General features: G+C 36.1%; 1 protein-coding gene across 2 annotated transcripts in view; it reads left to right on the plus strand.

The window, feature by feature from the left end:
* Positions 1-13,908, plus strand: part of ELAPOR2 (endosome-lysosome associated apoptosis and autophagy regulator family member 2) — a 148,424-nt gene that overhangs the window by 116,848 nt on the left and 17,668 nt on the right. For both annotated transcript variants that reach the window (XM_069461901.1, XM_069461902.1), the window contains 5 exons: positions 1,107-1,370; positions 2,087-2,260; positions 4,314-4,503; positions 5,853-5,949; positions 6,648-6,749. In XM_069461901.1, coding sequence (XP_069318002.1) covers positions 1,107-1,370; positions 2,087-2,260; positions 4,314-4,503; positions 5,853-5,949; positions 6,648-6,749 — 827 coding nt within the window. The remainder of the gene's footprint in view (positions 1-1,106; positions 1,371-2,086; positions 2,261-4,313; positions 4,504-5,852; positions 5,950-6,647; positions 6,750-13,908) is intronic.

The following is a 13,908-nucleotide window of genomic DNA, read 5'->3' on the forward strand; positions in this document are numbered from 1 at the left end:
TTGTTTTATTTTTCCATTACAGTAATGTTTCCTTTTACAGCCTGGAGAATGTGAATTATTTCCTTTCTTTTACTTTCCCTGCTAGAATAGACTTAATCCTCCCCTAAGTCCATTCCATTGTACAGTACGTTTCAATAGTAGCAGGACTGTTATTTTTGTGGATCTCCATTGACATGACTCCCCAAGGTGAGAACGAGGTAAACCACCTGTGCAGAAATGGCCCGAGTGCTGTGGTGGCAGAGGTAGAGCATAATATCTTTTTTCTTCAGGCTTTCAGTGGAGAACCCATTCCTCAGATTTTACTTGACTCCACTTTTTCCTTATGAGTGCTCAGTTTACCATCGTGTGGGGCATGAACATGCCATGGGATCCTGCCTTTTCCTTGGCTTCAGCTTATCTTTGCCCCGAACAGAGAAGCATGAAGTAGTCTGGGTACCATTGCTCTGTACTGATGGAGTGATGCCCACCGCTTTATGAAAACCAGACCGTAAATTGATCCAGAGTCATGAGAAGGAAAAATATAGTAAAACCCGGGTTTTTGCTTTCTATTCAATATCCTTTCAGTACAAACCAGAGTATGTAGATCAGGGAGAGGACTAGAGAGGGAAAGGAAGGCTCAAAGAAGTGGTGTGATCACATCAATATTACACAGTTAGTGTTGGGTGAGAGCCAGGGGTCTTGGTCTTCCAAGATTTTCTAATCCCTATTCTAGGGCTTTTCCACCCTACTACACTGTCCACATCCTACTGTGTCATTTGATTTAGGCTTATATCTGAATGATGGGAGATAAAGTTGCTCCTTTCTTAAACTATACCAGTTCTTCCAGATATAGCACCTATAAATACACCCGAGTTTATAGCAATCATGACATATTTCATGGTAATTGTGGCAAAAATCCTGCAACTCCATTTCTGTGGAAATTAGCTTCTAGTGTCAAGATTTAAGATTTTTTTAGAGGAACTAAATAGGAGTGATATGAATTTATTATCAATTACAAACTATGAGGCTGCAACACTCTGTTATTTTGATGATATCAACGTAAGTCATAATCTGGTTGTGCAACTAAGCTCCAAGGCAGAAGTCATTACTTTCTGCTCTTTTTTTAGAATAGACGGTTCATCAATGACATGGTGAAGATCTATTCTATCACAGCCACTAATGCAGTTGATGGGGTGGCGTCCTCCTGCCGTGCCTGTGCCCTCGGTTCTGAACAGTCGGGCTCATCGTGTGTCCCCTGCCCCCCAGGCCACTACATTGAGAAAGAGACCAACCAGTGCAAGGAATGTCCACCAGACACCTACCTGTCCATACATCAGGTCTATGGCAAGGAGGCTTGTATTCCATGCGGGCCTGGGAGTAAAAGCACTCAGGTAAGTGGGTCTGCATTTCATTTATCTGCAGGAAAGCACATTTTAATTCAGAAATTCAAGAGTTCGCCTTAGTGACTCTCCAGGAGCTATGAAGTTTCTATTTATTCTGAAATAAGACTTTTTAATTCCCCTTTCTCGTTTCTTTCCTCTTATATGTATTGAGCACTTAATGTGGGTCATGAAAGTGCTAGTTACTAGGGACATAAAATATTAAGAAAAGCACTCAAGTAAGAATGCTTTCCAAAAATATTAAAACTGATTTCTTGTGTATTGTTAAGGTACAGCAAGTAAACTACCTCTATAGGCTTCCATAGCAGTCACTGGGGAGCAGCTAGTATATCTTGTAACATTTTAATGGCAAAGGTTGATACTAGTTTAGGGGTAAAGGACAGAACAGTTTTATTGTCTGTTGAAACTGGCATAACAGGAAATTTTTGCTGTTTCTTAAAATACCTTTCTACAAGAAATAATCTGGGGATAAATTTTCTCTGACTTTACAAAATATTCCGAATTTTCTGAACTTTGCCTAGAAAAATCCAGAGTGTAGAAATTCTCTATATTAGTATGGTAAAATATATTATTGCTAAGATCAAATTACTGAAATAATCCCTAGAACTTTTTATCTTTTATCCCTAGAACTTTAGTTTTGAAAGACATTTTTAGTAGCAGCTCATACAGTCTTTTCTGCTATATTGTTTCTTTATCTTTAATCAAAGGACCACTCGGTTTGCTATAGCGACTGCTTTTTCTACCATGAAAAGGAAAATCAGAGTTTGCACTATGACTTTAGCAACCTCAGCAGTGTGGGCTCATTCATGAATGGTCCCAGCTTCACCTCCAAAGGAACCAAATACTTCCATTTCTTCAATATCAGTTTATGTGGGCATGAGGTGAGTTCTGGCTGTCAAGGTGAGGTGGAGCATATTTCATCTTGCATGGAGTCAATAGTTTCTGTGTTGGTGGACTAATAAATTCTCTGTGGAAACTTAACAACCAAGTATCAGAAACGGAGCTTTGACTGTTAAATCCTCTGTTGCCTCCTAGTATATTGGCAGCTTTCCCCACCAGGAGCAACCTTGTCTGGCTCTCAGTGCCTCAAAGCACTTATGCAGTCAATTGAATCCCAAAGCTTGGAGCCATCTATGGTGTAAGTGCTTTGAGGATCTCTCATTTTTGTAAAAGTGGGTCAGGCTTGTCAATCTCACCTGTTATTTAGGCAGGAAGTTATCAGTTGAGAAAGTTACTGTTCTATATTGACTACTATATTGTCAATTTTGTGTTTTATAAAGAAAAAGACTTCCAAAAGGAAGTTTGTCTGAAATAAAAAGGACATATGCAAGGCAGGCACAAATGTCAGTTGATAAGGCAGCCTTAAATAATAAATGTGGGATTTTATTTTCTATGAGAACCTTAATTGATACTGGCAATGGGGAGAGTTATAGGACTTATATGTCCAATTTTCTTATGAACATACGAAGTTGGGTTTGGGAAGAATGTACAAGTATAAACCATTGGCAAAGGTAAAAACAATAAGGCGTTTCCTCCATATCTCTTTCTGTATTAATGCCTATATCTCCAATTATCTTTATTATCAGATACTATGCTAAACTTCGTGCAAAGGAAATAAAAAGAGATCTGGTGACCATAGAGGTTTTCAAACAAAAAGATCTATAAATTTTTCATGGTATGACATTTATCCTGACATTTATGTGATTTTCCATAGGGTGATCCAACACACTCCTAGATTGGTTAGTCACTCAGTTCACTCAATAAATAAATGTATATTAAATATTTGTTATGTGCCAGACACTGTGTGAAACAGTGAATAAGATTAATTCTATTATCTATCACACTTCTCAATTTTATTTCCGTATTACCACTCTCTCTTCTTCCATCTTCTCTCCTCTTTCCTCCTGTCTTCTTTCCTTTTTTTCATTTCTGTTATTTCTTTTTTCTTTCCCCAGTAATTTCTCTCTGCTCTTTTCTATTATTTCTTCTTGGCTTCAACAATTTCATTTAAACCTAGTAAACGTGTATTGTTCCTGTATTGTGGTGAGAAGGCCTGTGGAGAAAGAACCAAAAGGTTAGGATTGCTAGATGCATTAAGAAAGAGAAATCTTTATTCTTTTCTTTATGCCTATCGGTGTACACTCTACATCTAAGACCAATACAATGGCTTTCCTATTTTCTTTTTACATTTCTTTATAAAAATTATAGAATAAGTTATAGTTCTTTGCAGTTGGACTGTAGTGTATTTAAACATACTATATTTAAACAGTCTCTCAATTTTTATAAATTATACCTTCCAACTAACCTCTGAATGATTAAAAAAGTAAACCCTTGTATTACCTTTAACTTATTTTGTAGTTGAACAGATACACATCATTGAATCTAAGAGCGAACAAATAAAGACACTTGTGGTGACCAACTGTTTAGAATTCAGGTGTTGTCCTAGGATTTTGCTGCAATATGGCTTTTTTGTTTTCTTCTTCAGCCTTCACGTTACCTTTCTGCCACACATAGGCCCATAAAGAAGAAGGAAGACCAAGTCTTTTTCTTTGGCATTAAAATTTTCATCAGCAGTTTGCTGGGCTCTTTGCATGCATTGTTATCCTATGAATTGAACGTTTCATAGATGACTTTTATTTTCTTAAGTTAGATGGCTTTCATCCAGCACAAATGATGCTTGTGGTGGGAGGAACAGTGCAGCCTCAGATTACTGTATTTGTTACAAGTGCAGTGGCTCTCAATACTGATTGAACATTGGAATTGCCTTGAGACCTTTTAAGATATGCTGGTGCCTAGGCCTCTCACCAGATCAATGAAATCAGAATCTCTGTGGTGGGGAAAGAGGCACTGCTCTGCTAGAGTCACTAGCTAGCTGAGCTTAGTTTAGAGACTGACATTCAATAAAACCTCTCCTTTATGACTTTGTTTTCCTAGGGGAAGAAGATGGCTCTCTGCACCAACAATATAACAGACTTTACAGTAAAGGAAATAGTGGCAGGGTCAGATGATTACACAAATTTGGTGGGAGCATTTGTATGCCAGTCAACTATCATTCCTTCTGAAAGTAAGGGTTTCCGAGCAGCCTTATCATCACAATCCATCATACTGGCAGATACATTTTTAGGTAAGCCTCATTTGGTTCATACATGCATGCATACATTTATTCTAAAATTATGGTGCCGATAACTTGCCATTGCATTGGTGTTTACCATAGATGATTAAGGCCCATAGGTAATCCTAAATCATCACTTTGCAAAATGATTTTAAAAATCCTTACCAGTGGGGTCTATTGATCAATCTCAGTGAGTACAAGATGCTTCTGAATTTGTGTATTAACTCATATGTGGTATGACATTTTCTAAGGATCTGTGCCTTTCATCAAATTCTCTAGGAGTTGAAGAGGCAGAATAATTATAAAAACCAAAACAAAAAAAATGCAATAAGAACTCACAATCTAAACCTAAATCATAATATATGCCACTAATTTTTTTGTTGTTGTTGTTGAGATAGAGTCTCGCTCTGTTGCCCGGGCCAGAGTGCCGTGGCGTATGCCACAAATTTTTATCCTCTTTTCTCATACCAAAAGTAAGCTGGTGACAAGTAGCAAAGGTGAAGGTGCTGAGTTTATTTCCCATGTGCCCTTTCTGTCTCTGTGGTCCTGTCAGGTGTAGGAAAATTTTAAGAAGAATATATTTCTCTATTTAGTGATTCTTAGGGATCAAATTCATTATAATCTCTGGGGTGGGGTTTAGGAATCTGTAGATGTAATGAACTTCATAGATAATTCTGATGTGCCGCTATATTTGAGAACCCTATAGACTGCATAGCAAATTAGCTTTAAGTTTCAGCACCAAGGTCAGCTACTGGGCTTGTGGTCAGCGTAACTCTGTTCCAGAAGCAAAGGTTGCTGTTAATTGCTTGTGTTTTGGCTCTGCCATCATTTTGCCTCACAAGAGATGGGGGAGGGGGGGGGAACCTTACTTTTCTGCTTATTGGATTAAGCAAAATTTGGGGTTATTTTCTGGAAATTATTACGGCACAAAAATTTTTGCTTTGTCGTATATGTCTGTATTGAATGTGAGTAAAAAGCTAAATTAGCAAAGTAGCGCAGCTCATTTGACAAAATTCACCAGAGGATGAAAATTTTAATAGTAGGTTTGTGAAACATTGGAACTGGAAGGAACTTTATAGATCATCTAAATTACTGTGTGTATTTTACAGATTCAGGAAATAAGACCCAAGAGGAGAAATAACTTAAGAAAATTACAAAGCTGGGGAGTAGAATCTTTTCTGTCTTATTCTGGAGACTTTAGAAAGTTTCTTGTTTTTATCATGGATGTACTAATTTAGTACAGTATTTCTGGTAAAATGATAGTCATCAAAGTAAAGCTATTTTCGATTGAGACATACAGAGACTCAATAAATCTAATTTTCCCATATTGCTTAATAGTTTCTTTTCTGAATGCTATCTAGGAGTGACAGTTGAAAGCACATTGCAAAATATAAATATAAAAGAAGATATGTTCCCAGTTCCACCAAGCCAAATACCAGATGTGCATTTCTTTTATAAGTAAGTGAAGACACTACTTCCTTTGGCTGTTTTTTTTTTAATAAAAAGGAGCTCACACACACACACACACACATATAATATATGTAACTCATATACTCGTATACTTATAATTGTATGTATATGATCATATACTACATTGCGAGTTACTGTGGTGGGAAAGATAGATTATGTCACCTTGGGGTTCCTAGTATGTAGGTTGTACTTAATAGTCAGTAACTGGTTCTTAAATGAGAAACCTAATAAAAAGTAGGAAACATGAAATATTTTGAAAGCCTTATATAGTTTCTCTCATAGATATGTATATGTATAGTCTTTTAAATTAGGCAATAAAGAGACTCTACTTCATTGTCTAGGCAGTAATTATTTATAATTCACATATCAAAGCATCAGTCTAAGTAGATGTGGCCCCTATTCCTTTAAAATTTTTTGTGATTATAATTGTGATTAAAATTATAACACTTTTACTAAACACCTTGATGATGACTTATGACTTGACTTGGGAACATAGTCAACTTTTCATAGGCAGTGAGAGTAAATGAGCTGAGTTTGTATTAAAATTTGAAATCAGTGAACTTTAATACATTTTTCTTTTTTATTTGTTCATAGAGCATGAGAACAATTATTCAGATGATATTTTTGTCTTTGTAATCTGTATTAACTATCTTTTTTAAAAAAATATTATTTGCCTTACAATATAGGTCTTCCACAACTACAACATCTTGTATTAATGGCCGATCAACTGCTGTGAAAATGAGGTGTAATCCTGCTAAACCTGGAGCAGGAGTGATTTCAGTCCCCAGGTATTCTTATTTCCCTATGATTATGCCACGTTGCATTTGTCACGAGGAAACAAAGCTCTTCAGTGTCTTACTGTTTTAAAACATTCTCTATGGATGTAATGCAGAAAGAGAACAAAAGAATCTGTAGGTTTTTGTTGTAGGGATGTGCTGAGCACCTGTTAAGAGGGATAGGTCCTTGTCCAATCTCAATAGTTCCCAGCCTTTTAAATGATGTATTCTTGTCCTGTTTGCCTTGAGTGTCTAATTCTCTTGAAAATAATTTAAGCAATATATAATTAATTACGTTGCTTGTATACTTTTGTTTATCTTATTGTTTAGCCTCAATTTCTTTGAAAACTGGATTAGAAACTTTCCTAGATTATATTAAATAGTATTGGATCAACAGTTAACTAGAAGAGTGATCTAGATTAAGTAATTTAACTTCTGAGTTGTGGTTTCTTCCTCTGGAAGGGGATGCGGGCCAGGGTAGATAATTTGTATGATCTATTTCCAACTCTTCATTTTTTTTAAATTAATGGCAGAATCGCCAAGTAAGTCTGACCTATAAAATACATAATACAGTTCATTTAATACATATTGGCATTGGAACAATATAGCTCTCTGCAGTCAATATCTGATTAACATAGTTCATATGTATTTGGAACACTAGGAGAAAATAAGCGATTTCATGGACACAGAAGAATTGTCAACTTAAGTATAGACTGCTTTAATGGCATGAGTGACACATAAATGTCTCCTGATTTTTATTTTTCACAGTTATTCATTGTGCAGTATGTAGGTTATTTCTAATCTTTTTAGGGTTAAGGTACCTTTGGATAAAGTTTGATTAGCAGATTTTTCTCCATCATGCTAGCAAAAGCATGTGTTTTAAAAAGACAATGATTCACTTAATTTTGCGTTTGATGGTTTCACAGTAACCTTTGAGAAATTTTAACCTCTCCTGCTTATGTCACATCAGGATTGGAAGTCAGTGGTCTAAGCATTGCTTTAACTACTCATGTGTCCTAAAAATCATTACAGTGGTTAACACAGTATTTTGGGCTTATTTTTGGGTGTAAAGACGCACTGGTATTCACTTCTCACCAACTGTGTTTCTCAGCTTCTCGCAGATCTATAACTTAGTTATTCTTTTCATCTATTCAAGGTGAGGGAAGAGTGTGAGGACAGGTTTATGTAGTAAAAGATAGTAGATACCAGAGAAAGGAGCAGAGGTTGCCTGATGCTCAAGGGCCTCACGTGGTGGAGGACCCCTCTGCCAGCCTCCAGGCTAGAGCCAAGGCAGCAAACCGCATCCTATGAAAAGGTGTCTTCAGAGATTCCAGCAATAAAGGCATGCATCTTTCATTATCCTCTAATATTCCACCATATAGCTTTGAGTTCAGGTGTTTATTTTATAAAACTTTGGAGGTCTTTTTTTTTTTTTTTTTTTTTTTTTTTTTTTTTTTTTTTTTTTTTTTTTTTTTTGTGGACCTAGCAATTAATCTCTCTGGGTCTAATTTCTAGGCATCTACTTGAATAACTTCTAAAGCCTCCTCCAGGTCTGTGACTCAAGGAAATGATGTTACTAAAGATTAGGTCTGTCCTTTAGAAAATATATACCTCTAACTCTCCCAATGTGTGTTCTGATGTTTTAATATAATAAAGAAAATAGTCTCCTGGGGTTAAATGATGCCACCTAGAAACTGAAATTTTCCTCATGAGGAGAGGAAAAGTGAAGTTTCTCTTCTGACCTCCAGCAATCTGCTACTTAGGAACTTAATTATCTTTGCCAGAGTTTCTCAGTGGAATACCTTGAGGTGTCACTTATTTTAAAAATTAATTTCTGGGCCTTCCCTATGAATCTCTGGATGTTGAGCACAGGAATGTTTTAAAAAATAGAAGGCAAATTCTGATGCATATTAAAATTTGAGAACCATTTGTCTTAACTCACATTTTGAAAATTTGACTTGTTTTTTTCTGAGACAGATTCTCAAACTTTGGTCTGCATTTTAGTTTTCTGAAGAGCTAATTTAAAATGTCACAGTCTACAGGGTGGAATCCTTTACCCATATTTTGATAAATTTACTTATAATTATGATGTGCATTGAAGTGTGTGGACCACTGCGTAGGGAGCTACTTGACCCCCCAGCGTAAATGTGCTAACCTTTCCTTCTTGAAGCAATTTCCCGTCAAGACACAAGGGGGAGCTCCGGGATCAGAACATGAGAAACAGCAGCTTGTTCTGAAATAAGAGTATTTTTTAGCTGTAGGGCTGAATAAAGATTTCCTACTAACAGGAAAAAAATGTTCACAGAGCCAGATTTCTTGGACTACTTTTGAAGAGGACCTTTTATTTTTTTTTCTTTTTTGAACTTTAAGATCTTCAAGGGGCAGAGGGAGATACTAGACCCTTGCCTTGAGAAGCCTCATGTGCTGACCGAGAAGTGTCAGAGTGCAGAAGCGATGCCACCCACAGGAATTCCCATTTCTTGGCCAAGGATCTTGGCAAACCAGGAAAAGGCAACTTTAACAGTCTTAACGTTGGCTGGGGCTCTATATGTTGGTGTCCTGAGAAAATATCATAATGCCCCAGCCCTGGGAAAATTAGAATGTCTTTTTTTCTCCTTTTCTTTTTAATTTATATAAATTTATGCAGTACAAGTGCAATTTTGTGACATGCACAAATTGCATAGTGGTCAAGTCAGGGATTTTTAGGGTATCCCTCATCCAAATAACATACATTGTGCCCATTGTACATAATTTCTCATCATCCACCTCCTCCTGCCCCCTCACCCTCCACTGTCTCCATTATCTATCATTTAGCTCTCTACATCCATGTGGGCACATAAGTGGTTCCCACTTATGAGTGAGAACATGCAATATTTGTCTTTCTGTGCTTGGCTTTTGTCACTTAAGATAATAACTTCCAGTTCCATCCATGTTTCTGCAAAAAACATTATTTCATTCTTTTTTATGGCTGAATAGTATTCTCCATTGTGTATATATAATATATATATATCACATTTTCTTTATTCTGTCATCCATTGATGGACACTTAGACTGATCCTATATCTTTGCTATCGTATTGTGAATAGTACTGTGATAAACTTGAGTGTGGGTATTTTTTTGATATATTGATTTCTTTTCCTTTGGGTAGATACCCAGTACTGGGATTGCTGGATCAAATGGTAGTTCTATTTTTAGTTATTTTAGGAATCTCCATACTGTTTTCCATAGAGGTTATGCTAATTTACATTCCCACCAGAAAAATGAGAATGTCTTAATAGAAATTGAATAGGGTAGGAAATGGGGAGAAATTTGTGTTCTTTGTGTATTGTCTGAGAAATTAGGGGGATAAGCAAATTATCTGGCTGCCTACTCATCTGCAGTTGGAAATTCCAGCCTGTCTATTTTGTCTGGCAAATGTAATTGGTTTCTAATTCCATAAAGTGTCTGGAGGGTGTGAGACATTTTACATAAAAGCAGCACAGTGTTTGTGGCAGATGGAATCTAAGAGCTGGAGTGGACCTTTGAGATTTTTCTAGTGCAGTTTGCACCTTAGGCAGAGAATAAACTGCTAACACAATAGACTGCTAATATCCCTAAATAGATGCCCCTTTAGCCGCTGCCTAAAAGGCTTCCCAAACCTTTAATTATAATCTTAGGTGGATAGAGAAACTGAAGGCTCTTCTCTCATTAGGAAGAATTTAGACCTAAGCATGTGCCCAAAGGGCTCTTTCAAAATCATGAGAAATTTCTGTTAGTTAATAGAACATAAAAAGACCTTATTAGAAAGCAGGCAAATGGAACCATTTTTACTCTGATAATAGAGATGCCCTAGCATGAGATCTTTGTGTCAAACCCATTTACTTTACAGAGTAGGAAACACTCACACGCCAGGTTGTATAGCTATGGAGGGGCACAGTCAAGATGGACTAGTTTTCTGACTGTATCTATTGTTCTTTTCATGCCATCATTCTTTCATCTTGACATTTTTTCTCTCTGATTCCTCATGGGCAGAGATTTTCAAAGAATCACACTAAAAACAAATATCACATTTATCCTGGAGGAGAACTCAACTGATCTACGAGTTAGTGGTGCCTTATTTTAAAGAATCATCTTGCCTCAAACAGGGTCTTTATTAATGTTATGAATTATAGGAAAATCGTGATCTCTCTCTCTCTCTGTTTCTCAACTTATGACTCTATTTAACTGCTTGGGCAGTTTATAAATCAGTCTAAAATTGTTTTGCCAAAGCCTCCTTCAAAATCCAAATTCATCTTCATTATCAGTGTAGCCTCTGGGAATGTTGGTATCTCACAATAGGGATGCTTCACAGTTCTATTCTGATAATATTCAGTGGTCAAACACTCCAGGGATTTATTCCAGAGACTCCAATGTAGAGTCTCTCTATCAAAGTAATCCAATCTATGGATATTAATGTAGTATTTTCTTTGGTCTTTTGGGAAGGACTGTTTAAGCCAAAAAGTCTATCTGTTTTAAGTTCTTAACAGGTAGAGAATGATGACTGCTTAAATGAATCCCTTGTTTTCTTTTTCCTCGGAACAATTTATAAACAGATAATAGATATCTAAATCTGTGGAAGTTAAAAAGAATTGAACTCAAAAGATTAAAATCAAATATGTTCTTAGAACATTAAAAAGTAAGGAGGTATATAAAAATATTATGAGCATTAAGTCAAAACAACTGAAAGCCATTATGTTCAAGAAACGGAAAATTTCTAAAACAGAATTGCTAAAATTATATAATTTAAACACTGATAAGTAATCTTTGTGATATATAAATCATAAAATATTCATAAAATTTTAGGATAAATTTTGAAATAAGGATGATAAAACTTAGTTTTTTTAAAAAAGAAACTAGGGAGTGTCAGTTAATTTAGTTTGCCTAGGTCTTGATCTGATGCTGGCTTTGGTAATTAACTCAGGACAGAATCTTTAGAAAGGGAGGTTTTTTGCAGGAGATTGGTAGAATTTTATAACCCTGGATGTAAGAACTGTGGGTAAAAAAATCTTATGTTTAAACTTGGTCTGCTGTGATCTGAATGTATCTCCCTAAATTTGTATGTTGAAATATTATCAATTAATACTGATACCAAGATGATGGTGTTAGAAGGCAGTGCCTTTGGGAGGTGATTGATTAGATCATGATGGCTCTGCCTACATGAATGGGGTTACTACCCTTATAAAAAAGACTCCAGAGAGCTAGCTAACCCCTTCCACCATGTGAGCATGCGGCAAGAGTGGTATCTTTGAAGCAGAGAGCAAATCCTCACCAGACATTGAATCTGATGACATCTTGACTTTGGATTTCACAGCCTCTAGAACTGTAAGAACTAAATTTCTGTTGTTTATAAGCTACCTAGGTTAATATATTTTGTTATAGGAGCCTGAATGGACTAAGACACAGTTATAAGCAATTTATATGTTAACAAAATTGAAATTGGAGCAAGATGCATTAGTGTTTTATGGACCACACACAAGAGGGGACAAGAAATCCTCAGCAGAGAAAGACTGAGTTTTCTGAGATGCCAAAGCTGAGAGGAATCATGAACAGCAGGTTAGAGACAGCATCACCAATGCCAGTCTGAATACCCCACCTTGGAGAGACCCAAGAAACACTCCAAAGCCCCTTTCCAAAGAAACTCAGCAACAATAGTTTATCTCAGAGGATAACTCAACTGACAGATGTCCTAGGCACACAAGACCATGGCCTTTACCCCCAGTTTCCTGAGATAATATCCAGAAGGATCAGAAACATATCTACAGCGTAAATAAGTTTGTTTTAACTTTTGTATTTTAAATGAAGTTTTGGCATAACAAATTTATACTGAATTATAAAGGATGCAAACAGTTAATAATAGGTTGAGTATTAGGTCATAATAGTTCATAAGAAAAGATTCTTCTCCATGAATTCATGATACGAACCCAGTAGGTCCTGCTTTAGGAAAGTTGATTTATTTAAAAGATGACACCAATAGTTCATCGCTCTGTCCAGTTATCCTCCGGGAAATGTATCCCATTTTAGAATCTAAGAACTAACTTCCTAAAAAAAGCTTAATCTGACTTCTTACATCTTGCCAGTACCATCCTGATTCATAAGGTAATCCCAAAAGTAAAGTAAGGAAACTGGGAAGTCTATGCCTCATTTACCAGTAAAACCAAATCAAGGTCCACCTGCTTGTCCTTTGAATCGATCTTTTCTCTGCCTAGAACTCACAACACATCTAGCAATCTTGTGGAATCCTAGCCTTGCATGCCCCAGCTGTTCATGACCATGTACTGTCTCTTTAGACATTTACTCACTGGTTTCTCTGGTGATCACATAAATCAAAAGTTATAAAAGAAGCACCGTTAGTGGCACCTCTGCATTCCAGCTTTGACGAGCTGGGAGCAGGTGGGAGGAGTTGGTGGTAGGACAGGTAATCAAAGGAAAAAGCATTTCAAATATTTGGCAATAAAGTATTTATTTTACTGTTTGCTTTTTTGTTCTTGGTAGAAGAAAGTATTTTTTTCTCTTGTACTTTTTTTCCTATTTTCATGCTATAAATGAACACTATTGAAATTATTATTGCTTCATACAGCCTTGTCATTTCACAGGGAATGCCTGATTTAAACTGAGAAACTGAAGTTTATAACAAAGGATTAAATTTGGGCATTCTGCATTTTAAATGACTCATTGGGTTAAAAGAATTAAAGAATTGATTCTAAATTAAACTACTTTTAACTTAAGAGTATCTTTTAAAAAGTGAAGTCTACTAAGGAAAGGCACTGAATGCTTTTACTGTTTGGACACCTAATGGCAGCTTTATAAATTACGTAAGTGTGTTGATTTTTGTTGTTGTTGCAGTTTCAATGGTTCTGTTGGTTCTTTAGAAGGTGATGTACGTTGCTAATCGTCTTTTATATTTTTGCAGTGCTTTGAACTTTCCAAAATTGTTCTGTCATTTTATCTATTATAACCAACCTGGGAAGGTAGTATAGCAAACATTTGATTTTGACAAATTACAAAAATGAGGCAGGGGAAAGGAGGAGTTGAGTCATTTGTGGGAAAACACACAACCATTTGAAAGTCCAGTTAGAATTGTAACCCAAGTCTTCACTTTAGAAGTTTTTGCAACTTTGATTAATTTTCTTTTTCATTTTTTGAATTCTTTTTT

Source organism: Eulemur rufifrons, chromosome 29, assembly GCF_041146395.1.
Source record: "Eulemur rufifrons isolate Redbay chromosome 29, OSU_ERuf_1, whole genome shotgun sequence".
Taxonomy (NCBI): Eukaryota; Metazoa; Chordata; class Mammalia; order Primates; family Lemuridae; genus Eulemur; species Eulemur rufifrons.